The sequence below is a fragment of the Lissotriton vulgaris genome, chromosome 4_1, assembly GCF_964263255.1.
Source record: "Lissotriton vulgaris chromosome 4_1, aLisVul1.2, whole genome shotgun sequence".
NCBI lineage: Eukaryota > Metazoa > Chordata > Amphibia > Caudata > Salamandridae > Lissotriton > Lissotriton vulgaris.
Genome location: NC_141691.1, coordinates 1,893,026,671 through 1,893,052,457, shown reverse-complemented (window position 1 = coordinate 1,893,052,457; position 25,787 = coordinate 1,893,026,671). Strand labels below are relative to the sequence as shown.

Below are 25,787 nucleotides of genomic sequence, written 5' to 3'. Positions count from 1 at the left end.
GCACCAAAATTGGAATAAACCAAGTCGAGGCAATGGCCTCCACAATGAGTAGCATCCGATCCTTGCATTTTTAGCTGTGCTAAGGTGCATAATTCCACAAGGTCACTAACCCCAGGGGCTGAAGGGACATCCGTGTGTATGTTAAAGTCCCCCAGGAGCAGGAACCTATGGAATCTCAGCGCTCTCTGGACCACTAATTCCTCCAATGATGGAATGAAGGAGCCCAAGGCGCCCGGAGGGCGATAGATGAGAAGCCCACCCAAGGTGAAATTAGGCGTGAGGGCAATTGAGAATTCCAATGCTTCCCCATCCTTGATGACCCCAGTACATTCCTTGGTTAGGGACCATCTATCTCTATAGATAACTGCCAGTCCTCCTCCCCTACCAGAGCTGCGATCCACCCTAGTAATTTTGAAGCCCCTGGGGATAGCTAACTCAATAGTGGGGGCACAATGAGTGTGCAGCCAGGTCTCAGTTGGAGATCACTAGATCAAGGGACTATCTTGTGCAGCATCTATGCCGAGTGACAACATCAGAGATAAATATTATTCAATTTCCCTGAGAATCTCAATGCCTACAACAATAGCATTCCTCTTGAGGGAGATGTCAGATGGGTGATCTCATTTCCTGAGGCTTAGTTTTAATTTAAACTAAAGTTTGTGAAATAGAATGCAGTTAGAGCTTCCCTTTATATTTATATTAGCTTATCACAAATTCCACTGACACCATGTTTTGTTTAATGGGTTTTCTAAAAAAAAATTGGGTTATGTCAATAGCAAAACCGAGGTTTATGAATATTTTATTTCTGAATTATAGTTGCCTGTGAGCTATTTCTGGTTTTATACACAGACAAACAGACCAGTGTACCAGTACGATTTATTCTGCCTATATAGGAAAAGGTATTGGAAGCAAAAAAAATATATATGCATCAAACTAACCACTAAGAGGAGAGAGTAAAAGGGTAAGGAGAAAAAAGAGAGGTTGCAGATTGCATTTGATTAATTAATAAGGAATGAGGAATCTAGATGATTTCCCGTAAACCCTCGGTCACCTCATAATTGCGCTGTAAAGTTAATTTATAGGATCAACTATCTTTCTTGTCCTTTTGCACCATATACACATACAATCTGACTGAAGGTTTGATATTTCTGTCGGTGTTCTCAGAGCTGAATAATTACCAGGAACCTAGGGTAGATTTTGATAGACATACAGCTGACATAAAATATCTTCCTTTTCTTAGGAATTGTGGACCAGATGTAAGACATGATTTTGCATGCGCAAATAGGTTTGTGAACCCGTTTGCGCATGTAAAATCACTGTTGGCCATGTACAATTCCTAAATAGCGAGTCGCAATTTATTTTCAACTCGCTATTTAGGAATTGTGAGTCACAATTAGGAAGGGCCGTTCCCTTCCTAATTCCGTCCGCAATGCTATGTGTGAATGTTTTGTGACCGCAATTGCGGTCACAAAACACTCGCAAATGACCACCCTCTTCGAGGGTGGTAATGCAGTTGCAATTTGGAAAGGGGTCCTTAGGGGACCCCCTCCACTTTATGACTGTCTCTAAAAATAGGGTATCCTACACACAGTTGCATCAAAGACTCAAAAAAATCTGACAATGTCACTCCCAAGTTAAAAGAAAGACAAAGGCTCCCCCTTCTAGTCCAGATCATCTTCAAGAGGTTCTGAACTACTCATAAAAAATCAATTAAAGACCCTAGCTTACCTTAGCAACAAAATAGACACATCTGGGGGACATGTCAGACCATGAACATGGATTTTCCTAGACTGGAGACAAAACATTGCAAGAAGGAAATAAAACTGATGGAAAGTTTTCTCTGTGCTCCCAGCATCTGGAAAAGCACAAGCTCTCCTAGAATTTGGAAAAAAACTGAAATATACCTCATCTGATAGAGACTTCTAGCCGCAGATTCCTTACCTTTTGAATTTCTCCAGGCATCAGACTGAATCTGGAAGACTTTTGTGAGCAGTTGCCTGTGCCCTGGTAGGTGGTGTCAATCGGCTCTGCGTTCGTCGTCAGCGCCTAAAGTGACATTGCGATACCTATATAGGCGCCAACCAGGCATGCAGGCATCAGTTTCCTTCTTTCCACGCCAGCTAGTGCTGATCTGGTGAAGAGCTACTCCATGTCATGTTTTTACAGGCTTTTTTTTTAGGTTGTGTTGACTATTTTGAGGTTTCTTCCTGGTGTGTCAAGGATGTCTTTTTGCAATTCGGGTCATAACCTCTGTGGTGTCAGTCACCGACCGATGTCGGTGATGGACCTGCAACTCATTTGTCTTTGATGTCAGGAATGTGACCACAATACCAAGTTGTTCCCCGATTGCCAGGCCATGGCCCTGAAGGGTTTGAGGGAGAGGTCCCTGAAGCTGCTAGTGAACAGGCATGCGACTCCACAGAAGTCAAGATAGCGGTCAAAGGGAAGATCCCAGGATCAAAGTCCTCCTTGTCCCATTTGCAGTCATCGGGTCACTCAGGTATGATGCACAAAAAGAAGAGCAAGAAGTCAAAGCACTCTTTGACTTCTCCTGATCCATCAGCCAATGAGACGTGGAAGACTTGACGTTCTAGGCGATATTCCCGACAACCTGTACCTGGGCCGACTAAGCACATTCCTGAATTACTGATGGCCGGAGTGACCCCCACCCAACTGAAAGAGTTTGGTTAAGTCATCCGCCTCATAATTGGGCGGCCCTACCCTGTCAAACCGCCTTCTGTCTCCGCAGGGTCAGATGGGGCCAGCTAGTTTCGCACCGTCAGCTGCAGTTCCAGCTTTGGTGGGACCTCAGGGATCCTTTCCGAGATCTGGACCAACCCCAGTCATGCCATCTCGACCTTCCCCGGCTCTGGTCCTAATGCCGATGCTCCTGGTGACACCGGCATCCCTCCAATGGAACCATCCCCATTGTCATCTCCAACTCCGACTTGGAGCCAGAGGGACATCGCCCAATGCCGACTCCGATGCCCGCAGAATACGTGCCTCTGAGATCAGAGCCTGAGCCTTATTTTCATCAGCCATGCCTCAGAGAAGACTTGTAGGGGTCACTGGACCCTTCAGAATACCAGCCCTATGAGGAAGAACAGAGTGTGGATTGGTGTGAGGTCTTGGGTGAGGTAGACCGCTTGGATACATCTCCAGATGCTGGTCTAATTTCTCTCCCTACTATGGCTATGGAGGAGAGAGCTCCTTTCACACTGGTGGTGCCGAGGGCGGTTGAATTCCTTGAACTTCAGCTACTCACGGTTGCAGTCAAGACTAATCTCTTGACAGAGGTGCTGCAACCGGAAGTCTCCACCTCAGAAACTTTATTCCCATTGAATGACACCCTCACTTTTTTCCTGTTGGATACCGGATCCAAACCCAGGACAGTGGCTCCTGTAAATAGGACGATTGCCTGCCACCATCACCCCGCGCCTGGGGACTCAAACTTCCTCATGCTTGGTGGTTCAGGCCTCCACCTCCCAAGGTAATTTCCCTACCACTTCCCTGGATTAGGCTCATTTGGGAAGAAAATGTTTTCCTCTGCCAGCCTTGCATTATGGTCCGTGAACACTGCATGCCTTTTGGGCCATTATTCCCACATTTTGTGGGATATGGTTGCGCAAGTGCTGCCACGGGTCCCGGGAGAGACGCGGCAAAGCCTCCTAGTATGCCCTTGTGCCACCATGGGCACCCAGTTGGCGGTAGGATTTGCCTTCTCCTGCCCCATTGGCATCGTACAGGTGGGTTTTTGCAGATTGTCCGAATGGGCTACTCCCTCTCCTTCATGACTACTCCTCCCTCCATGCCACCATTTCACGATCAGCTGACAGAGGTTGATCTGTATGTTCTCTGTGAGGAGGTCATGGATCTCTTAGCCAAGGAAGACATAGAGAAGGTTCTCATGCCAGAAGTAGGTTGTGGGTGTTATTTCCGTTACATTCTGGTTCCAAAAAAGGACAAGGGCCTTCGTCCTCGCCGTGATCTCTGAACTCTCAGTCTCTTCCTCAAAAAAGAGAAATTCAAAATGCTCATGTTAGCTCTGGTCTTCTCTGCCCTGGACCCAGGAGACTGGATGGTAGCGTTGGACTTGCAAGATGCTTATTTTCATATTCCCGTCCTCCCTGCCGACTGGTGCTATCTGCAGTTTACTGTAGGCCACAAGCACTTTCAGTTCACCGTGCTTCCTTTTTGCCTTACCAACACCCCTCGGATGTGCATCAAGGCGATGGTGGTGGTTGCAGCTTATCTGGGAGGTCAGGTGTACCAGTCTTCTGCTACCTCAGTGACTAGCTGATGAATACAGGCTCACCACAGGACTACGCAGACGACAGACACAGAGATGATCAACGTCACCTACCAGCATGCAGGGTACTGCTCACAAAAAACATTCAGAATCCAGTATGACACCTTGGGAAATTTAAAAGGTAACGAATCTGTGGCTAGATATAGTCTCTCACAGATAAGGAGATACCGAAGGTAAGTAACTTGTTCTTCAAGAAGCACTACCCTGAACAACAGTCTTCACTTATCCACCCTTCAGTAACTGTATCTTTGAGATGGCCATGCCCCATGTTCAGAGCTCTCAAGCTAGGTTTGCCCTCTACAAATACAAACATATGCATACATACAAATACAAACATATGCATACATACAAACAGGTATGTAAAAGAAATGCTGAATAATTTCTTGTCTGAAGGTGTTTTACCCATGGCATTAAAGTTTTCTGCACATTAATGGAGAATAAATTACAGACACCACGTTTCTGCAAGATGTTGGCCTTAGTTGATTATAGAATAGTCTGTATTTCTCTGTGACGCACAGCTTGTTTCAATGAACTATAATGAATGAAGTACACCTATCAAGATTCTATCTGCAGTCATTTCCTGCTATGAGTCTGTTTTCTCTGTTTATGCACACAGCTGGAATACACAGCAAGGCTGGACTTTCTGTGGCGTGTGCAGGCCAAAGAAGAAATCAACGAAATGAAGGAGTTACGGGAGCACAACGAAAATATGCTAAGAAACATTCTTCCAAGCCACGTTGCTCGACATTTCCTGGAGAAGGATAGAGATAACGAAGTAAGTGTTTATTTGAATATGACTGAAGTCTCTCCGACGATGCAGTGCTCATACTGATTTCTATAGAGCTCCAACCGTGACAGGCGACCTTGCCGCTGCTTGCTACACGTTGCTCTTAAATTATTCTGTTCGCAGCTTTCAGTCAGATTTACAGAATACAGCTGTTAAACAGTGAGTGCTGAGGATAAACGGTTGTGAAGGCATCTCTCAGAGCGCTGCCTAAGGGCTAATACACAGGAGAATAAACTATTTGCGTGCCCATGGAGTAACCTACTTCAGGTCCGTCACTTCCGATTACCTGTCACGTTACCTGTGCTGCAATCTACGCACTGCTGATTTTGTTCACATCAAAAATAAGTGCGCAGGCTCAGAGTTTTTCTCATGAGCCTGCCACTGCCACTGAAGAATGACAGAACTGACAACGCCAAGGCTGCCTAGTCTTGTTTCCACCCCAATGCGTCTTTCTTTCACCGCCCTACACTCCAGGGCCCCTTTACTAATGTTTCCGCTACATAGCTGCCAAGGTTTCAGATTACTTATGTGTGATATTTTCATGGTTTCGGTGTACTTATAATATTGAACGACCAAATGTGTGACTCTTTGAGTGACACTTTGTCGTGAGTAAAATCCAGTAATGAAGTCTATGGAAATAGATACTTATCAGAAATACACCTATTTGAGCAAGGAGAAATTCTAAATTCTTTAAACTGCTGCAAAGCACCTGAAATGGAAGGACACTAACCTAGTGCCTGGTGATAAAAGTAGTAACCCACAGAGCTATACACATTGCATACAGTACTGTGATGTGCTGGTACACATTGTCTGTAGCAGTCATATTAACCCTTTGCACTACTTGATGGGGAGTTGAAAGGGCCACTGGACAAAACTCCAATCTCTTTCCACTAAAGTATATTAATCACTAGGGTTATTTTTTAAATGTTTATTGTTGTCTGAAAATAGCTGGATGCATAAGTAACTCTGCTGCAGGTGCTTTAAACCCATACGATATTTGTAAGCACATCACCCCACCCCCTGCTCAGCGCCAGGTAGGACTGAACCTCTAGTAAAAAAAGGATGTCTGTGACAAAAAACCTAACCCACTGAGATATCCACATAAAACACAGTTTGTGATATGCGTAACCCTCTGCGCTACTTTATGGCAACTGCCACCAGACAAAAGCGGGAACCCTAATTATTTGAGTTTGTTTTTTACTTACCAATTCACTCAGTCTCGGGCAGTGCTTGGAAAAATAATGCCTGCCTTGGGCAACCGCTGTCACTGTAACAGTCTGTGGACTCACTCACACTCACAGATGACAACTGCTCAGGTCAGTTGCTGATGAAGATAGAAATGAAAGTTGTCTGTCCAAAGTGAGGGTGGGCTGTCACAGAGCTGCTCCTCTGTCAGTCTGCAGGACTACAGAAGTAGTGGTGAGAGCTCATGGCATGGCACGCTGCCAAGTTCAGAGCAGGCCTTTGCCTTTTAAAGACATAGTAAGACACATCAAGTTTAACTGACCACTGCATACAAACAGCTGACCACTCCGACCCCCCTCCCGACACAGCAGCATGTGTCAATGAGGACGCACATTAAGTTGTCCACTGGCATTCCGGTGTGCGGGTCCTAGCAGCAGTAATTCCTTCCTGGGGTCCTAGGCCGGCAGTTATAAATTAAAAACATCCAGCCTGCGCCAACCGGACCCTTGAGTCTAGCTGTCAGACGGTTTGCTACAGTGGTGCTTCACACCCACGAATGCACTGAGAGAACCTGGATATGCCAGTGCCAGTCTCTGGTGGCGGGCGCCACACAAGAGATTAAAAACAAAAATGTAATTGGCCCAAGAATCTTCTGCTCGTTGGCACCATAACAAAAACAATAGCCAACTTAAGCCCCCCCCCCACACACACACACATTCACATGTGCACTGCCGGAAACAATTCTCTATATGTGGACAGACTCCACATAGCATGTAGGCAAGCCAAGTGTGGGGGTCTCAATGAGACTTGTCTGCAGCACAGAGTATGCAATGCACATGTTGCTGACCACAGCACTGTATGAGCTCGGCCAAGTCCAAGCTTGTGCTTCCGCCCTGCCAGCACACTCAGGTGGTGTTAAGATGTTATTATAATGTGTGGCTATGCATTTTAGTGCAGTGATGCAATCCGCCACACTAAAATGCGTTAGTCTAACCCCAGATGTGTGGTACTTGGCAGAGCTGCACACAACACAGGGCAGCAATAAACATTGCTGAGCTGTGGTGCGTGAAACTGAGAGCAGAATACACCATATCTACTAAGATATGATGCACAACTGTACCCTCATAGAGCTGCCACAGTGTGTGCCAGCTTGGTGCCAACGCAGGCATCCTTGCACGGTGGTGAAAGGCAGCTTGCGTTACAGGAAGCATTGTTTTTCTGCAGGAAGGAATAACTTCCTAAACAAAAAAAAGTCCTTAGAGGCAATTACCTCTGTCAATGCATGATCCATAATGCATAATGCATCGAAAGAGGAAAGCATAAGGAGAAATAAAGATATTTCTACTTGTTATTCCTCTCTGTGGTAGCGACAGGTTTTTGGTGCACTGGTTTACTCCCTTTACTAAATCGGGATTTTTTTATTTATTTACTGCAAACCCACAGGAGTTCTGTGGAATCAAAGGAAAAATGTCTGGGTTTTTTCCAATTTTGGCCGAAGCCTGGAGGGTAGGGGGTGTCTCTCTGGGTCCCCCACAGGGCCTTTGGGGAGAGCAAGTATCACTACCCTGCCCCCTTATATATTTTTTAGAAAGCACTGCTGGTGATTAAGTCCCAAATCCTGAATGGCTGCCAGCAACATTTTCCACATGTTGCTGGCAGCCAATCAGAGTGCTCGCTCCCACAAGAGTTTTACTACAGCGGGAGCAAATCTGCCCAAGGTAAAAATAATGCCCCATGGGCCATTCAGTGGGCTCTATTTAATAAAACTGGGTCCGAGAGCCCACCCACCCATATATAAATCTTTTTGGAGCCTAATATCTTCCAAACTGCTACACAGATTCAGCCTAATTAACAAAAAGCATGCTTTTTGGACCAAGATCCAGCTTCCTGCCAAATTTGGTGTAATTCCGTTCTGCAGTTTTTGTGGTAGTGCTTCTTCTAGGACTCTGGGCACTTTAGCACTTCTGTCCAGTGCAAAGTGTGTCTGCTCTCTGTGGTAATTTTATTTATTTAATTATTTTAAGAGTTTTATATAGCGCTGGCTAGACCTGGAGGTATCAGAGCGCTTTACATGAGGTTCCACAAATTACAAATTTACATCAGTTACGATTTACATCAGTTGCTAGACACACATTACAAGAGCAGAGAGGCGAGATGAGTGAAGTGTAGATTGGAAGGGGGTATGGGTAAAGGGGTAGGAGGGAGGTACAGCAGAGAGACGAAGGAAAGTCTGCCCAAAGTCCGGCTGGGTAGGTGACGGTCAAGGGGGAAGTTACAAAACCCATCTCCTCTATAGCTATAAGGTAGCTCCACCAGGCATTGGCCAAATAGCTAGATCTCAATGGGAAAACATTTAGAGAACATAGAGGGCAAAATAAATAGAGCGTAGAGGGGTAATGGGGTAGGGTAAAGGAGTAGGAGGGAGCATAAGACAAAGAGACGCAGGACAAATCTGCCCAACGTCCAGCTGGGTAGGTGACGGCCGAGAGGGAAAGTCCTTAGCCCATCTCCTCTTTAGCTACCAGGTAGCTCCACCGGGCGTCGGCCAGAAAACTAGGTCTCCATGGTCGGGGGTAAGTTCACAGATTCAATGTTCGGATGGGGGTAAGGTCAATGTCAAATTAAATATTTCAAAGTAGGAGCACAACATGGAAGGGACTACAGTGGCAGCCATCTAGGGTTCAGGCAAGGGGTTCTGATGTTGGTGTTAACATTCAGCCGGTCCCCATTTTAATCTTTTGCTCAACAGGGGAGGGGGCAGATTGTTGTGCAGAGGAGGAGTTTGAGGGCAGAGTCACTGTCTGCTTGTCTTTCCTTGTTCAGAAACCTGGCTCCGGTGTCAGCATCCCCACCAAGGCTCCCACGTTGCTGGAAGAGTGTTCAAATTCAGCCCCATTGGTCTCTATGACGCCACAAGCAGGGGGAGACGCGCTGCTATCTTAAGGTCAGGCATCAGCAAATGCTGGTGAGCATGCAGCCGATCTCGGGGAGGTGAGACCCATCGCTCCTTACCGGCGGTCCCAGTGGGCAGTTGGAGCAGGCTCCTCTCACTGTACCACCTCGGATGTTGCCTTGACTGCAGGGGCTCGCCAAGATCCGCGGGCGAAATGCCGAATTCCGACGAGAGTGGTTTGACGTATCCCACTGTGCCCTAAGCGGGGATGGCCCTAGCTCGGTTTCAGTCATTTGTGACAAAGTGCGAAACACCTCTTCCCAAAAGGCCACTATCTGTGCACAGTTCCACGCAAGATGTGAAAAATCAGCATGTTTTGACCCCATCTAGTACAGCAATTTGATTTAGTGGGATCAAACTTGGCCAGTAAATGAGGGGTAGTGCAGGCGAGATGTAAATATTTGCAATGTAGGAGTTTATGCATGTGAATACTTGAGATCAATCTGGTTTGCTCACAGCAGAAGTACCATGTCGTATCCAGCATTGGCCTACCCAGATTTCTCTCCCAAGTTGCTCGTGCACCCTTATCTACAACAGGCAGTGAGAGAGCTGCATGATATAGTCGCAAGACCAATTGGGAACGTTTTGGAGTTATACTGATTAGTGATAATAATGGAAAATCAGGCAGTTCCAAACGGGGAAAACTATCGAACTGGACAAAGACTTCACATGGACCTTCAACAGACACACTAATTGTAACAGTGCTAGGTGTGTCTATGTTCTGATCTGTCCATGCCAAATGCTCTACATTGGGATGACGATGCGCCCCGTAAAACAGCGCATCATAGAGCACAATAGCAACATTCGTTGCCATAAGACACACACAAGACTCTATGACCACTGCAGAGAACTCAGTCACTCTACTGAGCACATACGATGGACTGTCCTCGAATGTCAGCCTGGCAAAAACCAACAAGCCCTCTTCAGATTGGAACAGAGATGGGTGCATCACTTGCATACCGACGAACTCGGCCTCAATGATGCGGTGCCTTGGACGTCGCTAGCCAGATAGCTCGATATTTGGACTTTATTGTCCTCCCCTCAGTAATAACTGATGCCTTCTAAACCTCGACCCACCCATTCCAAAATGGCGCCCACAGTCACTACCCTGTGTGACTCGGTCGTCATCGCTTTCCACACCCGCGTCGAGTTACCTAGCAACGCGCTCTGGACACGCCTCGATAGCTCCCGCGCTACCGGCTTTCTTCAACACCGGTTGCACTCCACGGTGACTCCGGCTGTCCTGCGATCATCTCGACGTGGGTGGGGTAGGTGAATAGATGCCTTCTGCCAGCAACTAACCAGGTAAGGTGCCTTGATCCAACGCTAGGAATACCGCGAGCTTTTTTCTCTCTGCACGCCGTGGTTGTTCCCGATGCGGCACCTTTTGGTAAGCTCAACCGCTAACTTAATTTCTGACCCTTTACTCGTCCCTAGGTTTTTACACATAGTTCTGGCCCCACCAGGACAGCCTAGGGGATCTCCCATTGGGGACTACGGGTAAGATTATTAGGTTGGCATCACCTTCGCATGCTTGGTTAATGTTAATTTAAAACGGTATCCTCACCTTATTGGTGCTAGGCAATTTTTTGCCGCAGTGTCTGAGTGTCAATATGGTCCTCTTTCCGTGAATTTTCCTAAACTTTGTTTAAACGTCTGTGTGTGGATGTACATACTCACTAATGGTTGTGAGCCCTCAATACAACACACAGGCAGCTGCGGCATACGATATATAATGATTATTGTGCACGCCAACTATGGGGCACACATTTCGCATGCCGACTTCCTATATACCTCTTTCACATATTAAACGGGGTAGCCCCTCGTTTATACTTCCTTCTTACCTTCTCTCTCACGTGAATGTCACCTCAGTAAAGGGGCTAATCATTACCCCTTTCCTGGCCTTAGCACACAATATGCATGACGGAATTAATGCAGTGTGTTTCCCTCATACAACAGACATATTATTGACTGTACCTTCTTTTGTTTCCTTCCTATTTCTGGGTAGGGTCTCAATGGAGGGTTGATCCCACGACACCAAGCCAGGTCGTATCCTCGATTCCTCCTACTACTGAGAAATCGATAAGCAATCATATGAGCACTTTTTTTGGTCCTGAAGAATTGCCCTTATGGCAAGAAACATGTCGACCACACCTGCACTAAGGGTTGAATGAGGTTTGGATACCTAACTGTCTCGCCTCAATACCCCTTAACTTTTAATAAAGCAGTGAGCCATGTTATTAAAATTTCCCCCAATGGACTCCACTGACTTTTTTTAGAAACACCTCACTCACGCTCACTATTGCACTTTTTTAGGCCCCTCACACTCACACACCCTACGGCAAAGGAATAAAAGAACTCCACCAAAGCGCAGCACCTTGTGCTGCCCGACGGGCATTGCACCGCCAGCCTGTCGAAGGGGCAGGATACCGATGATGACGCTGGACGACCATCGGGTGGGATGACAACAGTCGTCCAACCGATGTCTTGTGTGAGGTATCCCTAAAATTCCGACAAAGGGTTCACAACATTCACTTTTGATGTTCACCTCCATGAGAGTGAGGTTAATTGTAGTCATTTAGTTGACTTTCCCCGGGGAACTCTGTACCTTTTTGTTGTGTAGTTCCAAACGGGGAGTCAGGACCTCAGTGCGGACTGTATTGTGCAGTCGATGTAGAATTAATCTGTCCATGTATGTCACATTATACCCATCTGCTACTGAAGTACCGGAGCGCTTTTCGGCATCTGCAAAGAGGTCACCCAGCTTGAATAGTCAGCACGTGAATAAGGTGTGTTTGGTGAGGGCTTCAATGGTTATTGGCAGTTAGGGATTGGCAGCGCGACCGACATGTCGGGAATACAAATAACTAAAACCAAGATACCGTTGTAGTCTACGTAGTCCTCATGGCATAATTGTGGAGAGTGGGTATGGATGGGTCTGCGACCATTTCGGCTTCAGAAATTGCAGCCGTGCATCATAATGAAACCAGTGGTATGCGAAGTGTGCTTGCACCACTAAATAGTAGAAGTAAAAATCGGGGACATTAAACCCTCAACGCTCATAAGGAAGGGCCAAGGTTTGCCAGTTGACTCTGCGTTGCTTGCCAGCACATACCAAGCGCTTTAGCATTCCACGTAAAGTGGCGAAAAAGGCATTAGTCAGGACTATCGAGATGTTGAGGAATAAATATAAAAAACAGGGTAGTAGCACCCTCTTTATGATTGCTATTCGGCCCGCTATGGATAGTGGAAGTTTAATCCGTTACTGTATTTGGGATGCTAATCTATCTATTACGGGACCATAATTGAGGCGTACAACTTCAGCACTTTGACAATTGAGATGGATGCCAAGGTATCTGGGTAGGTCTGTACACCATTTTAAAGGAACGTCTAGGGGACAGGAGGCTGTGGTATCCGTCAAGGGGAAAAATTCGGACTTGTTTCAACTAATCTCGAGACCAGAAAGCCCTCTGAAACGGACCACATCATGAAGTAAAGGTGAGAGGTTTGTCTCAGGTTCCCTGGTCGTATATCTGTGTAGGTGTTCTATTTCCATTACATAATATTTACCTTTTAAAGCGAACTACTTTTTTTCCAGTAAGCCTGCCGCAAGGTCACCACCTTGCAGCAGGCTTACTGGAACTATAGCACCAGGTCTCCAGTAAAATACAGTCAACTATCCATAGATTGGCATACAGGTTTTATAGTGTCCTAACAATGACATGTAGCACTTACGAAAAAAATAAATATCAGCCATATCATGTTGAAAGCTCCCCTTTCACCACTATTTGTGAACTTGACTGTACACCAAGTAAAATTATTGTTTTAGATATTGTTGTGTTTAATGTATCCAAATGATTCAGGGTTATGAGAGGCACACTTTCCTGTCGAGTTTTTCATTTAAATCTTAGTGATCAAAAATGTCACCGCATTCATGGTGAAGTAGGACTGCCATCTCAATTGGAATGGACAAGAAAGGAAAAGAGCTGTAGTTAACCCTATTCGCAAGAACTCGGCCTTACCATGGACAGACCCATCCAACCTCCGCCCAATTTCCCTTCTGCCATATTTGAGCAAGCTGACCGAGAAGCATGTGAATACCCAGTTGTCTAATTTCATCGAGGCATCGGGAGGGCTTGACCACACACAATCAGGATTCAGACCCAACTACAGCACCGAATCAGCGCTCTTCTCTGTGACAGATAACATCAGGATGGCACAGGATAGAGGGGGCTCTATGATTCTGGTGCTGTTGGATCTGCCGCAGCCTTAGACATGGTATCACATGATATTCTTCTCGGTCCCCTGCAGAAGGTGGGGATAGGAGGTTTGGCTCTGTCCTGGTTTGAGAGTTTTCTCTCAGGACGCTCACAAAGTGTCAGCTTGGGCTCCTATCATTCCACTTCTAGGGAGCTCACCAAGGGGGTCCCACAAGACTCATGCCTAAGCCCTACACTATTTAATCTGTATGTGGCCCCTTTAGCTGACATTGTGAGAGCACATGGATTCACTCCAGTGTCGTATGCTGACGACACTCAGCTTCTGTTTCCATTCCAGACCCTCACTCCTGCAATTAAACATTCTTTTGCTGATGGAATGAGAGCGGTGTCTGACTGGATGGCCTCCAACTACCTACAATGTAACGTGGGCAAGACCGAGGTCATGCTCTTTGGGAAGGCTCCTCTCCTCTGGTCTCCGGATTGTGGAGTGGTGTGGCTCACTGGTTAGAGGCGGCAGACCCGTAAGCAGAGAACGGCCCGGGACCAGGGTTCAATTCCTGACGCGGCAGGGTCGAGGACCAGGGTCAAAACGGACTTGATAATTCTTGCCTCGGTGCCTACTCTAACCAGGGAACACACTTGGCAACTCTGGGCATTAAGCTTGCCTCATCTCTACAACGGCCCCCCACAGACGCCGGGGATGCCTGGTTTCACCTTGGAGATACCCAGAAAGGGACCATCTCACAGGGAAAACTGGGTCTTCAGCGCCAGGATACTCCATGGAGTCGCAGTGCGCTTTACAAGTACACCCACACATTTACATTGGTGGCCACTGGACTTGGGACCTGTCCCCTGCCCTAAACAGACAGTAAAGAACTTAGGCGTGCGATTGGACCAGGGACTACTGTTAAAAGAACATGCGAATCAGGTGACAGGGTCCTGTTTTCGGGTGATTGGACTTCTGAGGCGCGTATTCCCGTTCTTGTTAGACATTTTCAGAAAGACCCTTGTCCAGGCCCTTGTAGTCAGCCGGCTAGATTATTGTAACGGCCTCTTCCTATCTGCTAATGAAGATGTGCTCAGCAGACTGCAAGTGGCTCAAAATACTGCGGCAAGACTGGTCTTAAATGTCCCGTCTAGAACACCCTCTCGCCCTCTCCTGGAAAAACTCCATTGGCTGCCCATTCGTCAACGGGTTAAGTTTAAAATCTGCTGTGTTATACATAAAAGCCTGTTTGGCTCAGGTCCTCAATATTTGGCTCAAAAATTCAACATACACAACCCTGGACGTCTCCTTCGTTCTAGTGGCCAACTATCGCTACAGGTCCCTCCGGTTAGAAAGGCAAGGCAGGGCGGTCGAGCACTCTCGTACATGGGCCTTACCCTTTGGAACAAACTTCCCCCTGGAATGTAGGAGTTTATGCATGTGAATACTTGAGATCAATCTGGTTTGCTCACAGCAGAAGTACCATGTCGTATCCAGCATTGGCCTACCCAGATTTCTCTCCCAAGTTGCTCGTGCACCCTTATCTACAACAGGCAGTGAGAGAGCTGCATGATATAGTCGCAAGACCAATTGGGAACGTTTTGGAGTTATACTGATTAGTGATAATAATGGAAAATCAGGCAGTTCCAAACGGGGAAAACTATCGAACTGGACAAAGACTTCACATGGACCTTCAACAGACACACTAATTGTAACAGTGCTAGGTGTGTCTATGTTCTGATCTGTCCATGCCAAATGCTCTACATTGGGATGACGATGCGCCCCGTAAAACAGCGCATCATAGAGCACAATAGCAACATTCGTTGCCATAAGACACACACAAGACTCTATGACCACTGCAGAGAACTCAGTCACTCTACTGAGCACATACGATGGACTGTCCTCGAATGTCAGCCTGGCAAAAACCAACAAGCCCTCTTCAGATTGGAACAGAGATGGGTGCATCACTTGCATACCGACGAACTCGGCCTCAATGATGCGGTGCCTTGGACGTCGCTAGCCAGATAGCTCGATATTTGGACTTTATTGTCCTCCCCTCAGTAATAACTGATGCCTTCTAAACCTCGACCCACCCATTCCAAAATGGCGCCCACAGTCACTACCCTGTGTGACTCGGTCGTCATCGCTTTCCACACCCGCGTCGAGTTACCTAGCAACGCGCTCTGGACACGCCTCGATAGCTCCCGCGCTACCGGCTTTCTTCAACACCGGTTGCACTCCACGGTGACTCCGGCTGTCCTGCGATCATCTCGACGTGGGTGGGGTAGGTGAATAGATGCCTTCTGCCAGCAACTAACCAGGTAAGGTGCCTTGATCCAACGCTAGGAATACCGCGAGCTTTTTTCTCTCTGCACGCCGTGGTTGTTCCCGATGCGGCACCTTTTGGTAAGCTCAACCGCTAACTTAATTTCTGACCCTTTACTCGTCCCTAGGTTTTTACACATAGTTCTGGCCCCACCAGGACAGCCTAGGGGATCTCCCATTGGGGACTACGGGTAAGATTATTAGGTTGGCATCACCTTCGCATGCTTGGTTAATGTTAATTTAAAACGGTATCCTCACCTTATTGGTGCTAGGCAATTTTTTGCCGCAGTGTCTGAGTGTCAATATGGTCCTCTTTCCGTGAATTTTCCTAAACTTTGTTTAAACGTCTGTGTGTGGATGTACATACTCACTAATGGTTGTGAGCCCTCAATACAACACACAGGCAGCTGCGGCATACGATATATAATGATTATTGTGCACGCCAACTATGGGGCACACATTTCGCATGCCGACTTCCTATATACCTCTTTCACATATTAAACGGGGTAGCCCCTCGTTTATACTTCCTTCTTACCTTCTCTCTCACGTGAATGTCACCTCAGTAAAGGGGCTAATCATTACCCCTTTCCTGGCCTTAGCACACAATATGCATGACGGAATTAATGCAGTGTGTTTCCCTCATACAACAGACATATTATTGACTGTACCTTCTTTTGTTTCCTTCCTATTTCTGGGTAGGGTCTCAATGGAGGGTTGATCCCACGACACCAAGCCAGGTCGTATCCTCGATTCCTCCTACTACTGAGAAATCGATAAGCAATCATATGAGCACTTTTTTTGGTCCTGAAGAATTGCCCTTATGGCAAGAAACATGTCGACCACACCTGCACTAAGGGTTGAATGAGGTTTGGATACCTAACTGTCTCGCCTCAATACCCCTTAACTTTTAATAAAGCAGTGAGCCATGTTATTAAAATTTCCCCCAATGGACTCCACTGACTTTTTTTAGAAACACCTCACTCACGCTCACTATTGCACTTTTTTAGGCCCCTCACACTCACACACCCTACGGCAAAGGAATAAAAGAACTCCACCAAAGCGCAGCACCTTGTGCTGCCCGACGGGCATTGCACCGCCAGCCTGTCGAAGGGGCAGGATACCGATGATGACGCTGGACGACCATCGGGTGGGATGACAACAGTCGTCCAACCGATGTCTTGTGTGAGGTATCCCTAAAATTCCGACAAAGGGTTCACAACATTCACTTTTGATGTTCACCTCCATGAGAGTGAGGTTAATTGTAGTCATTTAGTTGACTTTCCCCGGGGAACTCTGTACCTTTTTGTTGTGTAGTTCCAAACGGGGAGTCAGGACCTCAGTGCGGACTGTATTGTGCAGTCGATGTAGAATTAATCTGTCCATGTATGTCACATTATACCCATCTGCTACTGAAGTACCGGAGCGCTTTTCGGCATCTGCAAAGAGGTCACCCAGCTTGAATAGTCAGCACGTGAATAAGGTGTGTTTGGTGAGGGCTTCAATGGTTATTGGCAGTTAGGGATTGGCAGCGCGACCGACATGTCGGGAATACAAATAACTAAAACCAAGATACCGTTGTAGTCTACGTAGTCCTCATGGCATAATTGTGGAGAGTGGGTATGGATGGGTCTGCGACCATTTCGGCTTCAGAAATTGCAGCCGTGCATCATAATGAAACCAGTGGTATGCGAAGTGTGCTTGCACCACTAAATAGTAGAAGTAAAAATCGGGGACATTAAACCCTCAACGCTCATAAGGAAGGGCCAAGGTTTGCCAGTTGACTCTGCGTTGCTTGCCAGCACATACCAAGCGCTTTAGCATTCCACGTAAAGTGGCGAAAAAGGCATTAGTCAGGACTATCGAGATGTTGAGGAATAAATATAAAAAACAGGGTAGTAGCACCCTCTTTATGATTGCTATTCGGCCCGCTATGGATAGTGGAAGTTTAATCCGTTACTGTATTTGGGATGCTAATCTATCTATTACGGGACCATAATTGAGGCGTACAACTTCAGCACTTTGACAATTGAGATGGATGCCAAGGTATCTGGGTAGGTCTGTACACCATTTTAAAGGAACGTCTAGGGGACAGGAGGCTGTGGTATCCGTCAAGGGGAAAAATTCGGACTTGTTTCAACTAATCTCGAGACCAGAAAGCCCTCTGAAACGGACCACATCATGAAGTAAAGGTGAGAGGTTTGTCTCAGGTTCCCTGGTCGTATATCTGTGTAGGTGTTCTATTTCCATTACATAATATTTACCTTTTAAAGCGAACTACTTTTTTTCCAGTAAGCCTGCCGCAAGGTCACCACCTTGCAGCAGGCTTACTGGAACTATAGCACCAGGTCTCCAGTAAAATACAGTCAACTATCCATAGATTGGCATACAGGTTTTATAGTGTCCTAACAATGACATGTAGCACTTACGAAAAAAATAAATATCAGCCATATCATGTTGAAAGCTCCCCTTTCACCACTATTTGTGAACTTGACTGTACACCAAGTAAAATTATTGTTTTAGATATTGTTGTGTTTAATGTATCCAAATGATTCAGGGTTATGAGAGGCACACTTTCCTGTCGAGTTTTTCATTTAAATCTTAGTGATCAAAAATGTCACCGCATTCATGGTGAAGTAGGACTGCCATCTCAATTGGAATGGACAAGAAAGGAAAAGAGCTGTAGTTAACCCTATTCGCAAGAACTCGGCCTTACCATGGACAGACCCATCCAACCTCCGCCCAATTTCCCTTCTGCCATATTTGAGCAAGCTGACCGAGAAGCATGTGAATACCCAGTTGTCTAATTTCATCGAGGCATCGGGAGGGCTTGACCACACACAATCAGGATTCAGACCCAACTACAGCACCGAATCAGCGCTCTTCTCTGTGACAGATAACATCAGGATGGCACAGGATAGAGGGGGCTCTATGATTCTGGTGCTGTTGGATCTGCCGCAGCCTTAGACATGGTATCACATGATATTCTTCTCGGTCCCCTGCAGAAGGTGGGGATAGGAGGTTTGGCTCTGTCCTGGTTTGAGAGTTTTCTCTCAGGACGCTCACAAAGTGTCAGCTTGGGCTCCTATCATTCCACTTCTAGGGAGCTCACCAAGGGGGTCCCACAAGACTCATGCCTAAGCCCTACACTATTTAATCTGTATGTGGCCCCTTTAGCTGACATTGTGAGAGCACATGGATTCACTCCAGTGTCGTATGCTGACGACACTCAGCTTCTGTTTCCATTCCAGACCCTCACTCCTGCAATTAAACATTCTTTTGCTGATGGAATGAGAGCGGTGTCTGACTGGATGGCCTCCAACTACCTACAATGTAACGTGGGCAAGACCGAGGTCATGCTCTTTGGGAAGGCTCCTCTCCTCTGGTCTCCGGATTGTGGAGTGGTGTGGCTCACTGGTTAGAGGCGGCAGACCCGTAAGCAGAGAACGGCCCGGGACCAGGGTTCAATTCCTGACGCGGCAGGGTCGAGGACCAGGGTCAAAACGGACTTGATAATTCTTGCCTCGGTGCCTACTCTAACCAGGGAACACACTTGGCAACTCTGGGCATTAAGCTTGCCTCATCTCTACAACGGCCCCCCACAGACGCCGGGGATGCCTGGTTTCACCTTGGAGATACCCAGAAAGGGACCATCTCACAGGGAAAACTGGGTCTTCAGCGCCAGGATACTCCATGGAGTCGCAGTGCGCTTTACAAGTACACCCACACATTTACATTGGTGGCCACTGGACTTGGGACCTGTCCCCTGCCCTAAACAGACAGTAAAGAACTTAGGCGTGCGATTGGACCAGGGACTACTGTTAAAAGAACATGCGAATCAGGTGACAGGGTCCTGTTTTCGGGTGATTGGACTTCTGAGGCGCGTATTCCCGTTCTTGTTAGACATTTTCAGAAAGACCCTTGTCCAGGCCCTTGTAGTCAGCCGGCTAGATTATTGTAACGGCCTCTTCCTATCTGCTAATGAAGATGTGCTCAGCAGACTGCAAGTGGCTCAAAATACTGCGGCAAGACTGGTCTTAAATGTCCCGTCTAGAACACCCTCTCGCCCTCTCCTGGAAAAACTCCATTGGCTGCCCATTCGTCAACGGGTTAAGTTTAAAATCTGCTGTGTTATACATAAAAGCCTGTTTGGCTCAGGTCCTCAATATTTGGCTCAAAAATTCAACATACACAACCCTGGACGTCTCCTTCGTTCTAGTGGCCAACTATCGCTACAGGTCCCTCCGGTTAGAAAGGCAAGGCAGGGCGGTCGAGCACTCTCGTACATGGGCCTTACCCTTTGGAACAAACTTCCCCCTGGTCTGTGACAAACCACCAACTATCTTATTTTTAGGAAAACGCTTAAGACACATCTGTTTCTGACAGCATAACCTCATGCGCCTTCCTAAAGCTCTGTTTCATGCACACTTGGTGAACCAAACGCGGAGATACCCCTACGGGGGTCGAGTCCTGCGCTATATAAGCACATAAATAAATTAATAAATTGAGGTCACGTAGGACTGTAAACTCCTAGAGGCAGATTTACAAGAAAGTGACGCATATATAGAGATGCGTCACTTACCTTGTGCCACCCTAAAAAATGCTTGCGCCACCATGGATGCGCCGTATTTACAATGTGGCGCACGATGGCTGAAGGATTGGCAGATGCGTCAGAAATTCTGACGCATCAGTTGGGGCAAAAGTCACGCATTACTAGAGTTGTGTCGCAAGCAATACACAACTCCAGCAATGCGATTTGTGGCCTATTCCCACTACACTGCGTCACTCCTTACGCCTGCTTCAAGCAGGCGTAAGGTTGTGATGCAGTGGCATCCTAAAAGTGACACCGTGAAATCTTCTAGATTCACTGTGTCACTTTTATGAGGCTTTCCTGCGTAGGAACGCTCCCCTGCATACATTATACCTGTCGCAGGTAGAATGTGACGCAGGGCTTTACAACGTGAAGCATCTCCCTAGATGCATCACGTTGTAAATAGGGCGCATTGTTTTTGCTGCCATTGCGTAACAAAAAGTGACCCAGTGGCGGCGCAAAAAGGCGCAAGGGGCTTGTAAGTCTGCCCCTTAGAATGCACTGAGTTGCTAGAAGAATACCTTTGGACTCTGTATTCACATAAATGAGAAATTCCACTCCCTGTGTTTTAAAATTGGTTGAATCTTCTATATGTCTATCTTTCTAGGAGTTGTACTCACAGTCATATGACGCAGTTGGTGTGATGTTTGCCTCAATACCAGGATTTGCAGACTTCTACTCCCAGACTGAAATGAATAACCAAGGAGTGGAATGTCTTCGTTTGCTTAATGAAATAATTGCTGACTTTGATGAGGTAAGAGTTATTTAGTGGAATATTTATACCCAAACAAGTGTGACCTTCAGTGCAGTGACCACAGGATCAAAATGACATACTGCACATGGTAGAGGGAATGTACACATCAATGTAACTTGCGGCCCCCAAGTTTGAATGCGGTCTAAAAGAAATATGTCTGTATGGCTATTTAACATCTGGCAACAGCCACCAGAGCTCATTTCATCAATGCAAACAAATACACAGAGAGTCAGTTTTGGGTCAGACACCTCAAGTCATTGATTGTTTCAAGTGTCTTTCATGTTTTGTATCAGTAGCTTTGTGTAGTTAAGCATCTAGCAGTGGTGATTGTCAAAGGATCTTGTCTCCAGTATCGCCTGTACTTTGTAAGGTAAAACTTGACAGCAACAGAGCAGTGTAGCATTTAACGCTCTATTCTAAAAATATTTTGAACGTAAAGTAGCGATCAGAGATGCTGCGATGCCCAGGCCTTTTTGTCCTGTTCAGCCACATCTTAGAAATGCTTTTTTTTGGTAGGGATAAATTACAATTGAAGGGAGGGATACAAATGGAATGAATACCAGTGTGCTTAATGGTTGCATCTTAAATGCTTACAAAAAACCTTTAAAAGACAAAAATATGGTGGGCTATATTCGTTCTTATGTTTATATCTTACAAACTTCTTCAGATAAGTCACCATGTGCAGTCAATTCTTGTTGCATATTCACGTTTCAACACCATGTTCACCTTACAGGTGTTCTGTATCTGGACTTTAACAGTACTGTAAGAGAATTCCCAAAAATGACACCGTGTTATTTTTGAGACCCAGAGAGTGTCAGGAAAGGATGCACTCTTGCTCTCTGTTGTTGTCTACAGGTAGAGTTCAAACTAAATATTGGTCAAGGCAAGAAGTTTCTCCCGTAATATAGTTCTTCAAATAAAGGCAGTTTCAACATTTCTGTAGCAGTCCTGTGTGGTCAGCAGTTTGGCTTTTCCTGGAAATGTAATTTATTGACACCTTCAGCGCGGCGCGAATTTTCGCGCTGTGCTGAAGGTTCGAAAAACGGGCGTGGTCATGACGGAACGGTTCCATCATCAGCACAGCCCAACAAACGCTGATGACGGAACCGTTCCTTTATAAGCATCGAAGGGGTTAAATGGGCGAAACTGCACAAAATGAACTTGTATTTACATCACTGTGGCTATTCTGAGCCCCTGCTGTTAATAGCATGTACAACAGGTCCTCGGCCTGCCCCACATATAACAGGGTAATGGTGCTGCTATACTGAGAGGACAGGACGGCTCAGTGAGTTGAATGCTTGCTGCTGTAGAAAGCGGTGAACTGCAGGTCACAAGTTTGAATCTCAGCAAGGCTCACTCTGCCTTTCATTTTTCTAAGGTCAACCAGTTGAGTACCATGAACTAGCTGTTTGCAGCGGTTGGTATTCACCTTGCTATGAAATGTGACAAGTGGGTTAATAAGTCTCTTGTAAAGAGCGTGCTATATTATTCGATGCTTTATAAAATTACCCTGAATCGTTAAAGCAAAGATAAATACATTTGAACTAATACACACTGGGTGAGTTATTTATGAGAGGCTTACGTCGCCAGAGCGTCACTTTTTTGACACTCTGGTGGCACAAGCCTCTCAATCATGTATATGAGACCATGCAAAACCACTCTGCATGACTTTTGATGGCCTCATAGATATGGAGTAAGACAAAGCAGAGGAAGTCGCTGCCTCGCCTTACTCTACGTATTTTGGCGCTGCCCCAGATTTACTTAATCACGTAAACCTATGCAGTGCCAACACCCCGAAGCAGGCGTAATGAGGAGACATGTTTATTCCTGCTCTATTTTTGCAGCACACATAGAAAAGGAAAACACCTCTCAGAATAGTTTTTGTGCAGGAAGTTGTCCCCTCCTGCACAAAGAAAAAATCCTACCTGCAATGTTGGCATTCTTGCACATTGCTACATGGTGCCTAGGCTGGCGCTAGGCAGCAAATTGTGTGCCAGCGCAGGGAGAAAGGACAGGAATGCACAGTATTTCATAAATGTGGTGCATTCCTGCACTTTCACATTGCGTAGGGCAGTGCAGCAAGAGGACTTGCGACCCTGCCCTACGCCAATTCCTCATAAATGAGGCCCCGGGTCCTCACAACATTAAAACGGCCACGTATTTCTTCCATTTGCATGTTTAATGACAGCCTATGACCCCGGCTGCAGCTGGCTCCCGGTGAACTGCCAGCATCTCTCTGCAATGGTCGCCTTTATCTTCTCTAGGCATAATTGATAGAAACTGCGGGACTCCAATATTGCGCTGCTGCTGCCCTGTAAATGAATTATAAAATAAATATTTTATGCGGCATGGCCCGTAAGTGGCAGTCTCAGCAGGGCGATTGCATGGCTCCGGCACTCATCCCTTCCTGGGCACTTTCATTATGAAGGGCTTTAGCACTCCGCCCTGTCTGAGCGAAGGGACGCAACCATTTCATTAATAAAAGGCCCTAATTAGCTACTGGATGGCACTCAGGCATCTGTAGCTGAATAATGAACGAGCGCAAATGAAATGCCCCCTGCTGCCTTCCAAGCTATTTCTAGTCTGCCATCCTTCAGAATATTCACTGAGCTGACTCTGGTGCACTGCTCCATGCCACCTGAAACACACTACATTAAGCAGAAAAAGAATAAACGCTCGTGATATCTGCACTGTATGACTGAAATAAACACAGCTATCAAAAAATGCAACCCTTAAAAAAAGAAAGAATAGCATGTATAATTATCTCCCAGTATTGAAGTGGAAAAATACATTTGCATTTGAGCATCGTTATTTTGAGGTTATGGCTTATACTACTGCCAAAAAAGTAGGCACCTTGAATAGATCACCCAGCAAAGTCATAACCTATCAAATTGTCATCCAATGAACCTCAGATATTCTCATACTATTTACTACGCCTCACAAACAACAACAGACTGATGGAATCCTTGAAAGCTGGGCGAAAGCAAACTGAATGGTGCAGCAAAAATTAGAAAATGATAGGTTGCATGACATACAATTACGCATAATATAATATAAAAATAGAAATTGAAGAGTAGAGAGTTCACTTTTCTTTCTCTTTTATTTATGTTCATTGCCCTCTTCAGTACCACTTAACATAACAACATAACTTAAGCTTAAGCACATTTGGTTCTCTGGGTAGACATGAGTCTAGGTGCAGAATACCATAGTTACCAAAGCAGCAATAAAGTATAAATGTGCAGCAAACGTTGTTTGTTTACAGGTCTTTCGATATTTCTCATCTTTTAAATATATTTACTGTGCAAAGAGTTCATATCAAATGAAAATATAAAACATATCTGTGGGGAAGAGGGATCTAAAGTAAACTCAGGTTTTTCAGTTTTGAACCTTTAGATTTTTAATTCTGTGGTGGTATAAAATCCTCAAATGGAGTCTCCCTTACTATATTTATTCAGAAAAATTAGTTTTGACCTGCAACCTCCAGTTCATACCGTAATTCTTGAAGAAACTAATGCATGTGAAAATTCTGAGGCAGCTGTCCCAGAGAATCGTGATGCTGTAGATGTCACAAAAGCTTAAAATAGCTTGTCAACAGCTGATACTAAATTTGATAGCCTAAAACTTAGACTTTATCAAATGGCTGACAAGCTAAACAAATAAGCCACTTAAAAGGTACATATCTGATACTGAAGTAAAGCATGAGATAGATGGAAAGAATTATAAATGAGGTAAAAGCTAAAATTGAAGAGCTAGAAGATAGATCTGGAAGAAACGTCTGAATTGTGGATATTTCTGAATGTACATGCACAGGAAAAACTGATATGTTTGTGAATAACTTACTTGCTGATACATTAGATAGACCCAACTTCTCACTATTATTTGTGAAAGAGAGGGCACGTTGGTTTCTAGCGCCTAGACCACCACCGGGGAAATTCAGAGCTTTCCATTATTGTTCCATTGCTAATCAACAGAGGCCAGAATATAGTGTTAAAACAGGCCAAAAAGAAAAGTAACCTGGAATATGCAGTTATCTTTCTGGATTTTACACTGGTGGATCAAGAGAATAGCAGAGCCTACACAATAGTGTAAAAGAGCTTACAACAGGAAATTATTGAGTATGTGATGATGTAGCAAGCCAATTTGAAGATAATGCTAAATTGCTAGCTCACTAATAATAGTGCAGCAAGAGATAGGAGATTCCAGGTAGGAAGATTGGAAGATTATTTGTTCTCACCTCTCTAGGGGCCCGATTCACAGAACTAACCTAAGACAAAATCCTAAACTTACTACCATTTTGGTATTCACAGAGGGCACTTACTCATTTCGGTATTCACAGAAGTTAGGAGTCCTAACTATAGGACTCCTAAATGCCTCTGTGAATACCGAAAGTCTTAAAGTTTGGATTTTTCTCAGTTTAGGAGTAGTAAAGTTAGGACTCCTAACTTTACTACTCCTAAACTGAGAAAAATCGTAACTTTAAACTTTTGGTATTCACAGAAAGCATTTAGGAGACCTAATGTTAGGAGTCCTAACTTTGCTACTCCTAAACTGAGAAAAATCCTAACTTTAAGACTTTAAGAGGGATGAGCATAATTGTTAATAGAAATATAGAGGTTACACACATCACCATAGTCAATACTTATGGCCTGAATATAGACTCTCCCCATTGCTGCCTTTGGT

General features: G+C 45.6%; 1 protein-coding gene across 1 annotated transcript in view; it reads left to right on the top strand.

The window, feature by feature from the left end:
• ADCY8 (adenylate cyclase 8) overlaps positions 1-25,787 on the top strand; it is a 1,172,958-nt gene that overhangs the window by 1,120,404 nt on the left and 26,767 nt on the right. Inside the window, exons 14-15 of the mRNA XM_086966223.1 lie at positions 4,926-5,084; positions 20,961-21,107. Coding sequence (XP_086822349.1) covers positions 4,926-5,084; positions 20,961-21,107 — 306 coding nt within the window. The remainder of the gene's footprint in view (positions 1-4,925; positions 5,085-20,960; positions 21,108-25,787) is intronic.